Below are 13,414 nucleotides of genomic sequence, written 5' to 3' on the forward strand. Positions count from 1 at the left end.
TTCAGTGGGCTGCTTGTTCTTACAAGTCATGGCTTGGAGGTGTGTTGTGGCTATGGAATAACAGTAGTCACAGCAACAAAAGTGACTGCATTGAAGCTAAACAAAAGAAGTTAACTGTCATCCTGACATTCATTCTCCGGAGTTTAATCTGTCAAAGTGTATTCATGTTGTGCACTCTAATGAGACAAGACATATATAATCAATCAAGCAATTGTAATACAGTTGTGTTACCCATATCTGATGGGAGTTATTTGTCGATTATGAAGAAGCTTTAAACCACAAGTATTAAAAGAAGAAATTTTCTTGGTCATTTTGCAGATTAGGGGATTACAGCTCTCTGTTACCTTCTAGCACTGAAGACACTGCCAAGGAAAAGAAGTCGGCTAAGAAGGCCACATGCACCTTTACATAAGATGTATTCGCAGATGCGAATATAGGCTACCATCAGCTGTATAATATAAATTAGCAGCCACTATTCTGCAAAAGCCTATTTACAAAGTTTTGAGAATTAGAATTAAATGAATAATCTAAGGATTTTCTTCATTCCCCTCTGTGCTGCAGCAACCATTAAGACAGTGGTTTGGAGAGTATGTATGTAGATGTAGGTGCACCAGTAATTTGATTCATAAAAGTAATTACACTTCATAAAAGGTACCCATAAACTACCAAATTAATGGATAACCAAATATCTGAGAGAAAAAGTCTTCAAATCAAAAGCCTCAGTCATCAACACTGCCAACTAACTCTTCTAATTTTGTGTGTAAAGTTGTAATTCTATGAGAAAATAATCTGCAGAAAGTATGAAATTTTTTTCAGGCTGTTATCATCTACTGCATTTACTAGTGTTGTGGCGTTTATTATGTTCCCTGGTGCTGCTGTGTTTCACTGTACTTGACACCAGGTGTAATTCCACCTTCTCTTTAAGTGGTTGATTTGCAGTATGCCAACACTGGAATGACGGTCACCTTTAATAATAGTTATGGGCTTGCTATGCTGGTCAGTTCCAGCCTGACTTTTCCGAAGTGCGAGTGCTTCACTGCAAGAGAGTGGAGTTTCTGCTATCTTCAGCTAAATAAAATATTTTTGATAGTGTCTTTGCTTTAAACACTGTATTTTCTTCCATAAATTTACACAATTACAATTTGCAACCATATAACAATAACCTTTAATCTGGACTTCCAACCAAAATCATCCAATCTTTTTCATGTCTTTATGTTCTTGTTATTCTTGGAGTGGTCTGCCTGCGTATTCTATGGTGGCCCCTCCAAAGCACATTCAACTAGCAGCAGTGTACTCCATCAGCAAGTTTAGTGCTCACTGATCAGGCTGCACACACAGGTAGTGTCTTTTCTCACTTGACTCTGTACAAAGAGATACCTCTTTTTGGTGTACTATTTTTACAACATCCAACTGAAAAATGTGACCAAGCTAACACTCAAGATGATTAGTGCTCGTATCCATAAAAGAAAACTATTACACTGGATGGTACCTATATACTAAGCCTGGTAATCCAGTAACCTTCCTCTATAAAACAGTGTGTAAACCCACCCTAAATTATTGTGAGTCCTATACAAAAGGTAATAAACCTTACCCTGAATTTGTGGAAATTACCTATTAGTGTTGGAAAATATAAGAAAGGGACAGACTTAATATACTTTTTCTGTTATGTTACTATGCCATAAAGCTTATTCTAGCCGTTTGCAACATTTCACCAGTTCCACATTATATAATCCTATCTCTCGTTCTGTAGTTGGTTCTACTAGGAACTAAGCTTTTGGGTGTGGAATCTACTTGCCATATATGGTCCGCTATGTTTAGGGAAAAATTTGCTTGTCTCCTTTTTGATATTTGAACTTAACTGGTGACTGATAATCAATACCAATTCACCAACCTTAAATTCTGGAACATGCGCATGATGGTTATGTTGCCACACACACTGTTCTGAAACATTTTTAGTAATTGTTCCCCTATAAATAGTTTACCCATCACTTTTACAGGTGCTTAACCTGTCGTGTGTGGTAGTTCTTTGATGATTACCTGGAACTCGGGAATTAACTGTGCCTAAGACGTATGTTTAGCAGGACAGTAGGTTCTACATAGTCGTGAAATCTCCTACACAATTCATTCTCACGTTACTCTGCGGATGGTATTTTGAGGTAGCTATATGCTTAACTCTTTCCCATACCAAACACTCCTGAAATGCCTGACTGAAAAAATGTGGACCATTATCTGTTAGTAATCTGTGTGGTTTTCCTACATTTTTGAAATATTCCCTCAAACACCAAATCACTCTTTCTGTATTTTATGTTTTATGGGATACAATTTTACATATTTTGACCAGCACTCAACTAGTATAAAATAAATAAGTTACTCCTCCTTTACTCGTTGACCAAAAAGGTGACTGCAGTAAGGTCATGTAACCACTTTGGCATTATAGGATACAATTTATAACTTATGAGCTTGGTTATTGTTTTCCATTTTCTGTCATGTTTAACATGATCTACTTTTCTACTTAAACCCTTAAAGTAATAGAATTTGAACACGTGCTTCATGTACTTACACACTCCAAAGTGTCCCTATCCCTTGTAGATAAACTTAATAAGTACTGTCTCCACAGTCATTGGTATGCATACTCTCCACAAAGGTCTTGTAGTTCTTATTCTCCAGAACAAATGATGATGTATTATACATTCAGCTGTATTATCATTAATCACCACACTTTGTTTCATAGTTAATGACTTATCTTTAAAATATCAATTCTCAGGTATAACCTGCCTTACTGTCAGCACCAAGTTGAGTACAACATTAATGGTTTAACTTAAGGCTACAAAATTTGTACTGAAAGTTACTCCAGACTTTCGGGTCTCAGAAAGTCATTCATGCCTGTAGGTAGACGTGACAATGCATCAGGAGCCATGTTCTGTGAACCTTTTATGTAATTTATCTCTATGTGATATTCCTGTAGGAAAAGTGCACATCTGATGAGTCTCCTGTGTAAGAGATGACTTTCCATTTAGAAAGAGAGGACTTGATAGTTAGTAAAAATTATAATTTTAGACCCCCAAATCAGAATATGCAATTTCTTTATGTTTCATACTATGGTCAATAACTCTTTTTCTATTACAGTATAATTTAATTCAAGTTTGTTCAGTGCTCTATTGGCAAGTGCTAAGGTATTGTCATCTCCTACTGTCAGATCCCATTCTCCCTGGAACAATTCACAACGAATTTCATATTTTGACACATCAGTACTAAATTTAAAAGGCTTATCCATACATGGATGTCTTGAGACAGTTGCCTCTACCAACGCTAACTTTATATTATTGAATGCTGCTGATTGCTCTTCACTCCAAATCCATTTTGACTTTTGTTTGTGAACTACTGACATCTTAGGATCATTCATAGGTTGCCCCTGTATGTATCACCTAATCCTGCTAATCCTAGAAACGATCTTAATTGCTTCACATTTCTGGGTTCAGGACAATCTTTGATAGCCCGTATTCATTCTGGATCATACCATTTATACCCACAAGATGTCCAAGAAACTTGAATTCTTCTCTGCCAAAATGTAATTAAAAAGTTTAATTGTAATACCTTTAACGTAAAATCTTTCCAAAGCTCTTGTTAATAGATAACAATGTTGTTCCCAAGTTTTTGATACTAGAAATATATCATCTGCACAAATAATAAACTCTTTTAATAGATCCTTACCTAATGCTGTGTACAAAGCTCTAATGAATATGGACACTGAAATATTCAAACCAAATTGTAACACTTTAAATTGGTAAGACATACCTTCATACAAAACGGCTGTATATTTTCTTGAAGCGTCATTAGTTCTGACCTGCCAATACCCCAAGGTCAAATCTATAGAGTTAAAATTCTTTGTTCATTTGAATTTTGACAGTAATTCATCAATACATACTGGTCTATCTCATTCCGTTTATCTATGTTTATTCACAGTACACGCATCCAGGACTAACCGACTCAGTAGGTAGCCTTACGTACCACTATCAGGCGATCATTATATATACTAAGACTATGTTCAGTAATATTGTTTTCAAGCATACCATTCCAAACAAATTTCAGGACAAAAACTGCTCACATAAAGTGGTTACAGGAAACCATGTCGCAGCATTAACGAGCTGCGTCACAGCGCCAGTGTGTTGAAAGGAGCGGCAGCAGTGCGACCTGTAACTTCTTACATCAGTCCGCAGCAATTCACTGTGCATGTGCTCGGCTCAATATGGTCAGCGTCAACATTACCACAGCGTCATCAGCCAGCTATGTCCCTCATAATTGTGCATGCTGCCTTCCAGCACAGACTACAGCCGTCCAATATTTGTGGCCACCAATCTTCTTCGTAATTTTACATGGCAATAACACCTTAACTCTCACTTTTATGGGTGACTTCTTATTTGATGAGCAAAAACCATTATTTATGGCTCAGTAGCCTCTTTGACTCGCTAGCCTGTTAGTATTTTGTGACTAATGACAGTGTTTGACCTTGGCAACACATTATCTCTTCAGATCTCCCACTTAAAACCAATTAAATTCTTCAAAATTCCCTTCTTGTGCTCTCATTCATTTATCACACTCAGTCCTGATCATAATGGTCAATATATACAGTGTTTATTATGTTCCTTGTTGCTGCTGTTCTTCACCTTATTTGACACCATATACAATACCATCTTCTCTTTAGCTGTTTGAATGTACAATATGTTAACACTGGACTGACGGCCACCTTTAATAACAGTTATGAGCTGGACCTGCTAATCAGTTCCAACCTAACTTCTTGCCATGCTCAGTAACTTCCTAATTGTTGAAGTGTGAGAGCTTCAGTGTAAGAGAGCGGAGTTTCTGCTATCTTTAGCTACATAAATTATTTTCAGTAGTGTCTTTGCTTTAAGCCCTGTATTTTCTTCCATAAACTTACACAATTACAGTTTGCAACCATATGACAGTAACCTTTAATCTGGACCTTCATCCAAAATCACCCATACTTTTCTGTGTCTTTACTGTTATTGACATTCTTGGAGCAGTCTGCTTGCATAGTCTATGACCTCTCCTAAGCTCCTTCAATTGGTGGCAGCATGGGCTAATGCACACCATCGGCAGTGCAGACGTCTGCTCACAGCACGCAGTGTCTTATCTCACTTGACTCTGTACAAAGAGTTGTTGGTGTACTAACTCCATCTAAGCTATACACAGTTTTTAGTATTTTGTTCATGCAGCTATCCTCCATACTTTGGAGAGCCTAACTGTATGCCATGGCCTTTCCCATGGAAATGTTTTGGGTCATCACAGCATGTCCCGTCAATCATCAGGGATGGAATTCTTTTAAATTTCACTTAGGACTACAATCTAAATATATGCAAAAATGATTATTACAGATCATTTGCCATACAACACTGTTTGGTAGTGTTTAAGTGAATCTGTCTGATGCCAGTTTGTCATTGTGTGTTCAAATGTTTAATTAAAAGGTGAAATATTGGTGTAATATGAGGTCTGGTGTAATATGGTAATGGTGTAATATGAGGTCTGAGTGAACTGGAAATGATATAACACATTGTCTGATAGGAACACTGAATACAGAAGTTAATCAAAATTAGTTTTGTTTATTTGAACCCATTCTACATTTGAGATTTGAACCCAATGTAACTTTGAATTGGGAAAAGCATAGTGTATAAAAATTTCATGAATCTGTATGGTGGAAGAAAGAAGTGGCAGTTTCTGAGTAACAATTTTGAGCTTACCTCATCCTTAAAGGTTACTGAAAGGTGCATCAACTAATTCAAATTTGAATTTCTCATTAAGTTCAGTCAACACTAGTCAGCATCAGTAAAGCAATGAAAAAATAAAAAAGGTCAAGTTAACATAAGTTTGAACCACAACTGAAGAAATGCAATTGCTACAAGTCTTTGCGGTGGAGCTGAGTCAGTGGAGGCTATACATTATTTTCTTCGAAATAGACTGGAGAATATTTGCCAAGGAAGAAATATTCAGGTGAAAGGCCATCAGGTATCATGAACACAATGGGAAAGACGTAGTATTTGATTTTGAAGAATGCAGATAAATTATTCCAAAACTGCTTCAATCTTGGTAATGAGTGATACCTCCCTGTGAACAGGACCACAGATGTTCGTTTGTATTTGTTTTCCTCTCTCTTTTTTTGGCCAACATTGTCCAGGGCATGGGGTACAAAATTACTCCGTGGTTAGATTCTCTGTCAGCATGTTGTAGGAGTAAGTGGATTGGTGTTGTTCAACATGTATTCACAACTGCATTCTAGAATTTACAAGCGAAGATTAAAATTGAGGAAGATTAAGTAGAAGAAGCTTTAATTAACATAAAGTCACAGCACCTACATGTATTTACCCCTGAAAATTGAATCTGTGGACCCAAAGTTACTATACAATGGACAGCTGCAACAAAGGATTCAACAGGAGCTAAACACATAGATAAGTTTTAACTCTTGATTTGTAGTTCCAGTTGAAGTCAAGTGGATTTGATTCACTTTGTCAGAATATAATGAAGTCACATAATATTTTTGTGTCAAGTTGAGAGAGCAGGGGGTCCAGACAATCCATTGTTTCTGTATTTACTAAAACCAGAGCAGAACAATCTACACTGTAGATGTCAAGATGAGCGGTTGAAATACCCAAAACATCACTAACATCATTGTTGCCATAACAGCAGCAGTGTTCCACAGCAAGATTCCCATGTGCCCTGTGATGGTGTGGTGTGCCATCTCATTTCCCAGACAAGGGTGAAACTATTACAAAGTACAGCTGTATAATTACTGCCGATGAGAAAATTTCATCATATAGCAACATCTGCAGTTCCGTTTGTTGTAACAAATAGAGTTTAAGTACTTTTCCATCACGTCACATTTCTTAAATGAACTGAATGCTGACCTGTCATTCCTGTATGGGGAAAGCTCGTGTAGTCTGGAACCCTGTATATCTATGGGATTCAGTGCATACACATGATACATTGTAAAAATCAATTGATGGATAATTTAACAGCGTTTGAAACCTGTTGATGTAACAACATCTGACTGCAGTTGGGAATACAAGTATGATCAATAAGATAAACGACCGAACACTCTTAGTACTAGTGGGTTAGTTCTGTGTTATTAAATATACTATTTATTTATTTTTTATACATTTGTAGCAGCCAAAAATCTGAGTCTTAGACAAACAAAATATGTGTTGGCAGTCTTTTATTCTGTACAGGCTACACTTACATTTTTTATTGGCATGAATGACTGTTTAAGAGTTATGTGCCAATTATAATATCTAAAACATTTCAATTTCTTTTAAACTATTAACACAGATCAACAGTTGTACATCACTTAAACCAATAGGCTTTGCAATTTATAATTACTATGATGTGACAATACTTTTAACCTGTTAGTCTCTCTCTCTCTCTCATTATCTTTGTCTGCTTATTTCTCCAGTACCCCGTTGGTGGGATTCCTGCTATTAATCCTGTCTTTTGGTGTAATACTGTAATAGGAAGGCCAGTTTGACCCTCTCAATGTGTCGACACACCATAAGAGCTGCATCTGATTGCATAAACAAGTGCTTCTCCAGTGTTGGCAGGTTCAGCATCATGAATGCCTGTCCATCAATCATCTATAACAAGGAAAATTTACATTGTATCAGTATTGAAATTAATCGAGGAAACTATTACGAGACAGAATTGATGGCCATAACTTATCTTCAGGAGGCAAAATATTCAGTATTGTCAACAGAAAATTATCAAGAAAAAAAGGTACATGGCACTATCGCAGCTCTCAAAACTACTAATTCATTCCCCAGGGAGCAAAAACGGACAGACTGGGGCGGTTAGAATAAAGGGATAGGTCACTTAGATCGCAGGTTGAGAGGGATCCACATGTAATGAGGATGAGATAGATGAAGGTCACAGGGGAAGTGTCAGAGAGAGTACGAGATCAAAGATAGCACATTGGTAAGCCTCATGCTGGCTTCAGTCCAGAGATGAAGAGGACAGAGTGAGAAGTGAAGACAGATTACTAGGAAGAAAAAAGAATATTGCAATTAAGAAGTATGAGCAAAAGTTACCCTCGTAAATTAGCATCAAAACTGACATACAAGTTGTTACAGTGCTGTCAAATTCAAGGTTGGTACTGGGCTGGGAACCACTTTACTTTATTTATCCAGTTAATGCCAGTTTGCTGCACTAAGTTGTAGTTTTCACTAGTATTTCATGGAAATAATGGTAATAAATACTGCCTGATAGCTGTAAGGTTGGTTATAGTATGATGTCACAATATTCGGTGCGGTAGCAGCTGCAAGTAGTATCGTTTACACCTTACACAGTACTGGCTGGGGAGCTTGCTTTCACGTAAGATGTGTGTGTGCCCGTGCACTTGTCACACATCGGTTGCGTTAAAACTTCAAGTGGCAGAAGCCACAATATTAATAGTGTATTTTATCAACTATTAGAAAGTGAAAGTTTGTATTATTGAGTGCTACATGTTATTGAATCACATATTTGTGACTTAACGCTCTTGTCACTATCAGTGAGAACCATACCCACTTACGACTGATATCCATCCTTTAACTTGAAGACAAGGTTCCTTTCCAGCCTGGAATATATTAACTAAACTGTGAGGATATAATGATGAGAAGAGGAAGGAGTATGAGCTTACAGTGGGACATGTGACACAGGACTTCAAACATCAAAGGTCTTCAAACATCATGCTGTCTTTCGATCTTGTCCATCTACCCCAGTAGCAAAAGAAGAATCTCTGTGAGTTTGCAAGCAAATGCTTCACAGTGCCTCAAAAATTTCATCAAGAATTGTGCTGGATAGAATTTTGTGTATTATGTAGTTAGCAAACTTTTCTGGTGATGGTTGATGCTTTTAATTGTGCAATGATTAAGCTTCAACTATAAGAAAATGGCTAGTATCACTAATATTGTTGACCAAGTGCAACTTGCAGAAGGTGCATTATTGGATGATTCGGGAGGAGAGAATTTCATTACGAGCTGCAGATACTCAAATTAGTGGAGATGCAGATTTTGGTCCAAAACTGTCAATGTCAACAATAAAGACTACGAATGTTCATGAATTGGAAATGAGTGGCTTGCAATATGACTTACTGTTGGTGCTTGTCCAAGGAATAAAGAAAACGAATTCTACTGTTCAAGAGACCAGCAAAGAAATAAGAGATAGGCATACGTGACATGACTTAATGCACAGATATGATGAACTGAAATTTGAATCTGATTCATGACGCAAAATTTTGAAACTGAAAGCATAACCGCAAAAAGTGAATTAGAGGAACATAAAGAACATTGTTAGCAGTCACCTACCAAAACAACAAATCTCTGGACTCAACAAAGCACTTAGATCACTACAGTGAAACACTTCTGTGCAGCAAAACGTAACTGCTGCGTCCTGCAACTAACACTTGTGTTTTTGAGTGCGCTGAGCGTGTAGTCACTGCATGTGTGTGTTTGAATCCGCTGCCAACTATATCAGTGAGGGGCCCGCTGTGAGGCCACATGTGGGAGGCATGCGCACAGTGAGGTCTCCGCCACACTGTCCACTGGCGACTCACCCACATATATATGCACAGAGCAGCACTAAATGTTGTCTGATTATGTGTAAATATTGGTCTCTAAGCTTCCAACAGACAATAGGATTTATTGTCACCACCGATATACCATCGAAATAAGGGTGCAATGAGTAGCTATTTTCAGTATCACTGGTATAAAATCATATATCTGGATGATGTGGTACAGGATAAAGATTTAATTCAGTTTTTACTTAAAAGGCCGCCATTAGCTGAATGTGAAACATGTTGAATGGCCCACAGGATGCCGTAAAATTATTTTATACATATGGAACATGTAACTAACTAATTGCAACCAAACTTCTTTCAGCCCTTCCTATGAATCAGCGTTTGAATCTCAAAAAATATGTTTCCGGATCCATTTTTACTGGACTTGTTTCAATCTTTCAAAATATTCAGTGCTACTTTTCTCGACTTTTTAACACCCTAGATTTTGTAATATATCACAAATTATATTACTAGGAGACTTGTATCTTCCTGTAACAATCAGGGACAATTTGTATTTACTTCTCATATATTAAATGTCACATCTACACTAAGTTCTGCTATGAAATCCAGTTTTGTGTACTGTCTATGTCTCTATGATACCCTCGCCTCTCCTCCTAGTGTTATAATGTTTGGCTCAACTGCAATTTCTGGCTAGAGCATACCTGTAAATCATCATCATAAGTAATTTCATTATTAGATATTCTGTTTTCTGCAAAAATTACTTCATCTGCATTATTTTCACTATGTGTGCAGATTTATTGCGTGCACTTGAACTGCTCAGGCACTGTATGTATTCACGTAAACCTCAGAGACCTTTCCTAGTTCTTATTTTTTTAGATGAATCCTCACAAGTTTTAACAACAAACTGAACAATGATTTGTAGAGCAAATCTCAGATATTAGCTCGTTTCCTCTTACTTGACATTATTTATTGTACTGGTACTTTTGAAGGCTGATTTAAATTACTGTTGTACACTATAAAAATTTGCTACCAGTTTACTGTGGAGAGTACAGTAGATCTGTTCCATAAGTAATTTGCAATACCATTATAAGACGACTATAAAAAGAACTGGAAGAACATCACTGCATAGAGGTGTGGTATCTTTAACATTGGTATTATGTAGATTACATCACAAATGATGTAGTACTGCGTAGCTCTCACTATGTGTGAAATGGGCATGAAAAGCTACTAATTTATGAACTTAGAAAATCAAATTATACATGTTATTCTTAAACTAGCCTACTTCAACTATGTTTACACCTTACCTCTTCCTTAAATTTATCAGCAATTGGGGCACATTCACCAGTAGAGACCAGGTAATGATGTAAATCATCTTCTGTCCAGTACAAAGGATTGGAATTCAGATGATAATTAAACAGTTTAATATGCTTTGAGTTATAGCCAATCTCATCTTCTTCCGAATCATTCTCTTTCCTTCGAGAAGGTACAAGCAACCTGCAACATAGTATTCTCAATATAAGGAACTAATGATTAAATTTTGGATTCGCAGGAACACGAATTCAATGTAAGAGAGCAATTCCCTCATGTAACACAATCTGAAGTGAAATGATGAAATGTATTAAGGGTAACAGAAAGCTGGGAAGATAGCAAAAATCAAAATTTACAGAACAGACTAAAAGAAGTGAAGAGGGCCATGAAAGAATCTGTTGAAACAAAATAGTGGAAAACTCCGTAAGAGAGATAGCACAGACTAGCATGGTGCAATCCTAAGGAAAACATTACCTTAAGTTAAATGTTGATGGAATAGGTGCCAGTGATGAAAATACTGTTAATACAGCTAAAGTTAGATGGTACCATCAGCTACAAAGTACTCATTTGCTGGTAGACAGTAACTGACGACACTTACTAAATCACTTGCAGATCTAATAAAAGAAGCAAATACTTGATTTTATGTATTAATTGTTATACTATTTTCATCAGAAATTGATCTAGTGTCACTGACATGGCGGTTCAATTAGCATATTCCATTATCCTCATGCTGCTGTAAATTTATATGGTAACTGAGTACTTCAGCTTTTCCTTCCATAGCTTCTCTTTCCTCAATTTTCAGTTCCACCCTGAAGACAGAATACATGTTCCTCCCTTGAGCACTGAAATGAGAAAGGAGTGGGCAGGTGGGGTGGGGTGTGGTTGTGGTGGTGATGATCACACTACAGGTATACTTGATTTCAAATAATTTTAACTACAGTGTTCTTACTGAAAGCTTGTAAGTTGCTAGCAAAAATATGTTACTAACAAAGATATTTGTAATTCTATCTGCCAAACAATGAAAAATCTGGGATGGATTAATAACAATCAAAAAGGACAGATTGCTACTCTCTATAAAGAGGAGATGTTGAGATATTATCCAGCAGCTCTTTTTTTATGTGCCTGTCTGTTACTAAACACCTATATGTGATGAGTAGCAGTCTATCCTTGTCATATGTTGTATTTGTATTGTGTCATACAGAACCTTTCAGTACGTGCTGATTAAGTTTTCATGACACTTAAGTCTGCTTCTCACTTGAACCCCTGCTCTGCCATAGCTTATCGTAAATCACAACATTACTTACCATTGCTGCTGATTTGTCAGATGAATTACAATTCCAACTTACCTTATGGAAGATGATGTTTGGTGGTGATTTCCAGGTGCAGTTGGAGTCTTCAAATCCTTCTTCGGCACTGAAGTATCTGAATCAACGATGGTGCCAGTGTCTGAAGTATTTGCTGATTCCCGTATTGTTTTGTCTGTCCACATGTAATAGAAAATTAAGTATGCTTGGTGCACAAAATGGGGCAAACAAATCTTTATAAATCTTCAATGTATTTCCTTTGTAATTATTATATAACAATAGAGAAGAAGAAAATAAAGAAGGTACAGGTAATGGAATGGAAGTTTGGCAATGTTAGGAGGGAATATTCAGAAGAAACATACACATGGTTGGTTGTTATTTGCAGAAGTTGTTCACTTGTTGGCAGCAAAATGGTGTATGAAGTATGTAGTACCAGCACAAAATAGTATTAATCTGCACATGTATTTCTGGGAAGTAGTTGCAGTAAGTGAATGAAACTAAGCAATCTCCATATGGGGATACTCAGAGGATTCTTTGTTGATATAAGATGGTTGGGGATGGTATATGCGGTCATATCATGATGAGGAATAAACTTGTGCCATAGTCTCTGTTCATTTATGCATGGAAACAGGAGAAATGGAAACAAAGATAGATGAGTTAAGCAACATCCAATAATTTACAAGTAAAGGAGACCACTCACCAAATAGTAGAAATGTTGCCCCCCCCCCCCCCCCCCGAAATACACACACACACACACACACACACACACACACACACACACACACACACACACACACACACACAATGACAATTGTGCCAGTTTGGCAGGTGGATTGGGGTGATGGGTTGTGTCAGGTAGGGTAGGTAGAGAGAGAGGACAATGTGGAAAGCTGGAGGAGGGTTAGGAGATGGGTAGCTAGTGCATTGGAGGAAAGAAACAGGTGTGTGGTATACAAATACTGGAGAGGTAGGCAGTGGGTGCACAGGTACCAGAGCCAATGGGTTTGGATGGTGCATGATGAATATGCTGAAGGTCTCACAAATGCTGTCACAGACATGCACTACCCCTGAAACCCAGTTCAGAAACAAATTTCCTGCACTACACCCTCACATACCCTAATCTTCCTACCACACCTAAGAACTAGCTGCAAAGAAACACCACCCTCTGGAAAGGAGTGCCCCTCTCATCACTGAATATCATCCCAAACTGCAGCATCTGAACCATATCCTTTGTCAGAGCACT

General features: G+C 37.3%; 1 protein-coding gene and 1 long non-coding RNA gene across 2 annotated transcripts in view; one reads left to right on the forward strand and one right to left on the reverse strand.

Moving 5' to 3' along the window:
* Positions 1 to 1,287: 1,287 nt before the first annotated feature.
* LOC126263043 (uncharacterized) lies at positions 1,288 to 12,483 on the forward strand. The gene is made up of 2 exons (XR_007546805.1): positions 1,288 to 1,338; positions 12,248 to 12,483. It is a non-coding gene; the product is annotated as an uncharacterized LOC126263043 (long non-coding RNA).
* Positions 7,211 to 13,414, reverse strand: part of LOC126263041 (scm-like with four MBT domains protein 2) — a 161,470-nt gene continuing 155,266 nt past the window's right edge. The window contains exons 13-15 of the mRNA XM_049960014.1: positions 12,214 to 12,346; positions 10,864 to 11,053; positions 7,211 to 7,640 (exon numbers count right to left, since the gene is read on the reverse strand). Coding sequence (XP_049815971.1) covers positions 7,488 to 7,640; positions 10,864 to 11,053; positions 12,214 to 12,346 — 476 coding nt within the window. The 3' untranslated portion in view covers positions 7,211 to 7,487. The remainder of the gene's footprint in view (positions 7,641 to 10,863; positions 11,054 to 12,213; positions 12,347 to 13,414) is intronic.

This window comes from Schistocerca nitens, chromosome 6 (assembly GCF_023898315.1).
Source record: "Schistocerca nitens isolate TAMUIC-IGC-003100 chromosome 6, iqSchNite1.1, whole genome shotgun sequence".
NCBI lineage: Eukaryota > Metazoa > Arthropoda > Insecta > Orthoptera > Acrididae > Schistocerca > Schistocerca nitens.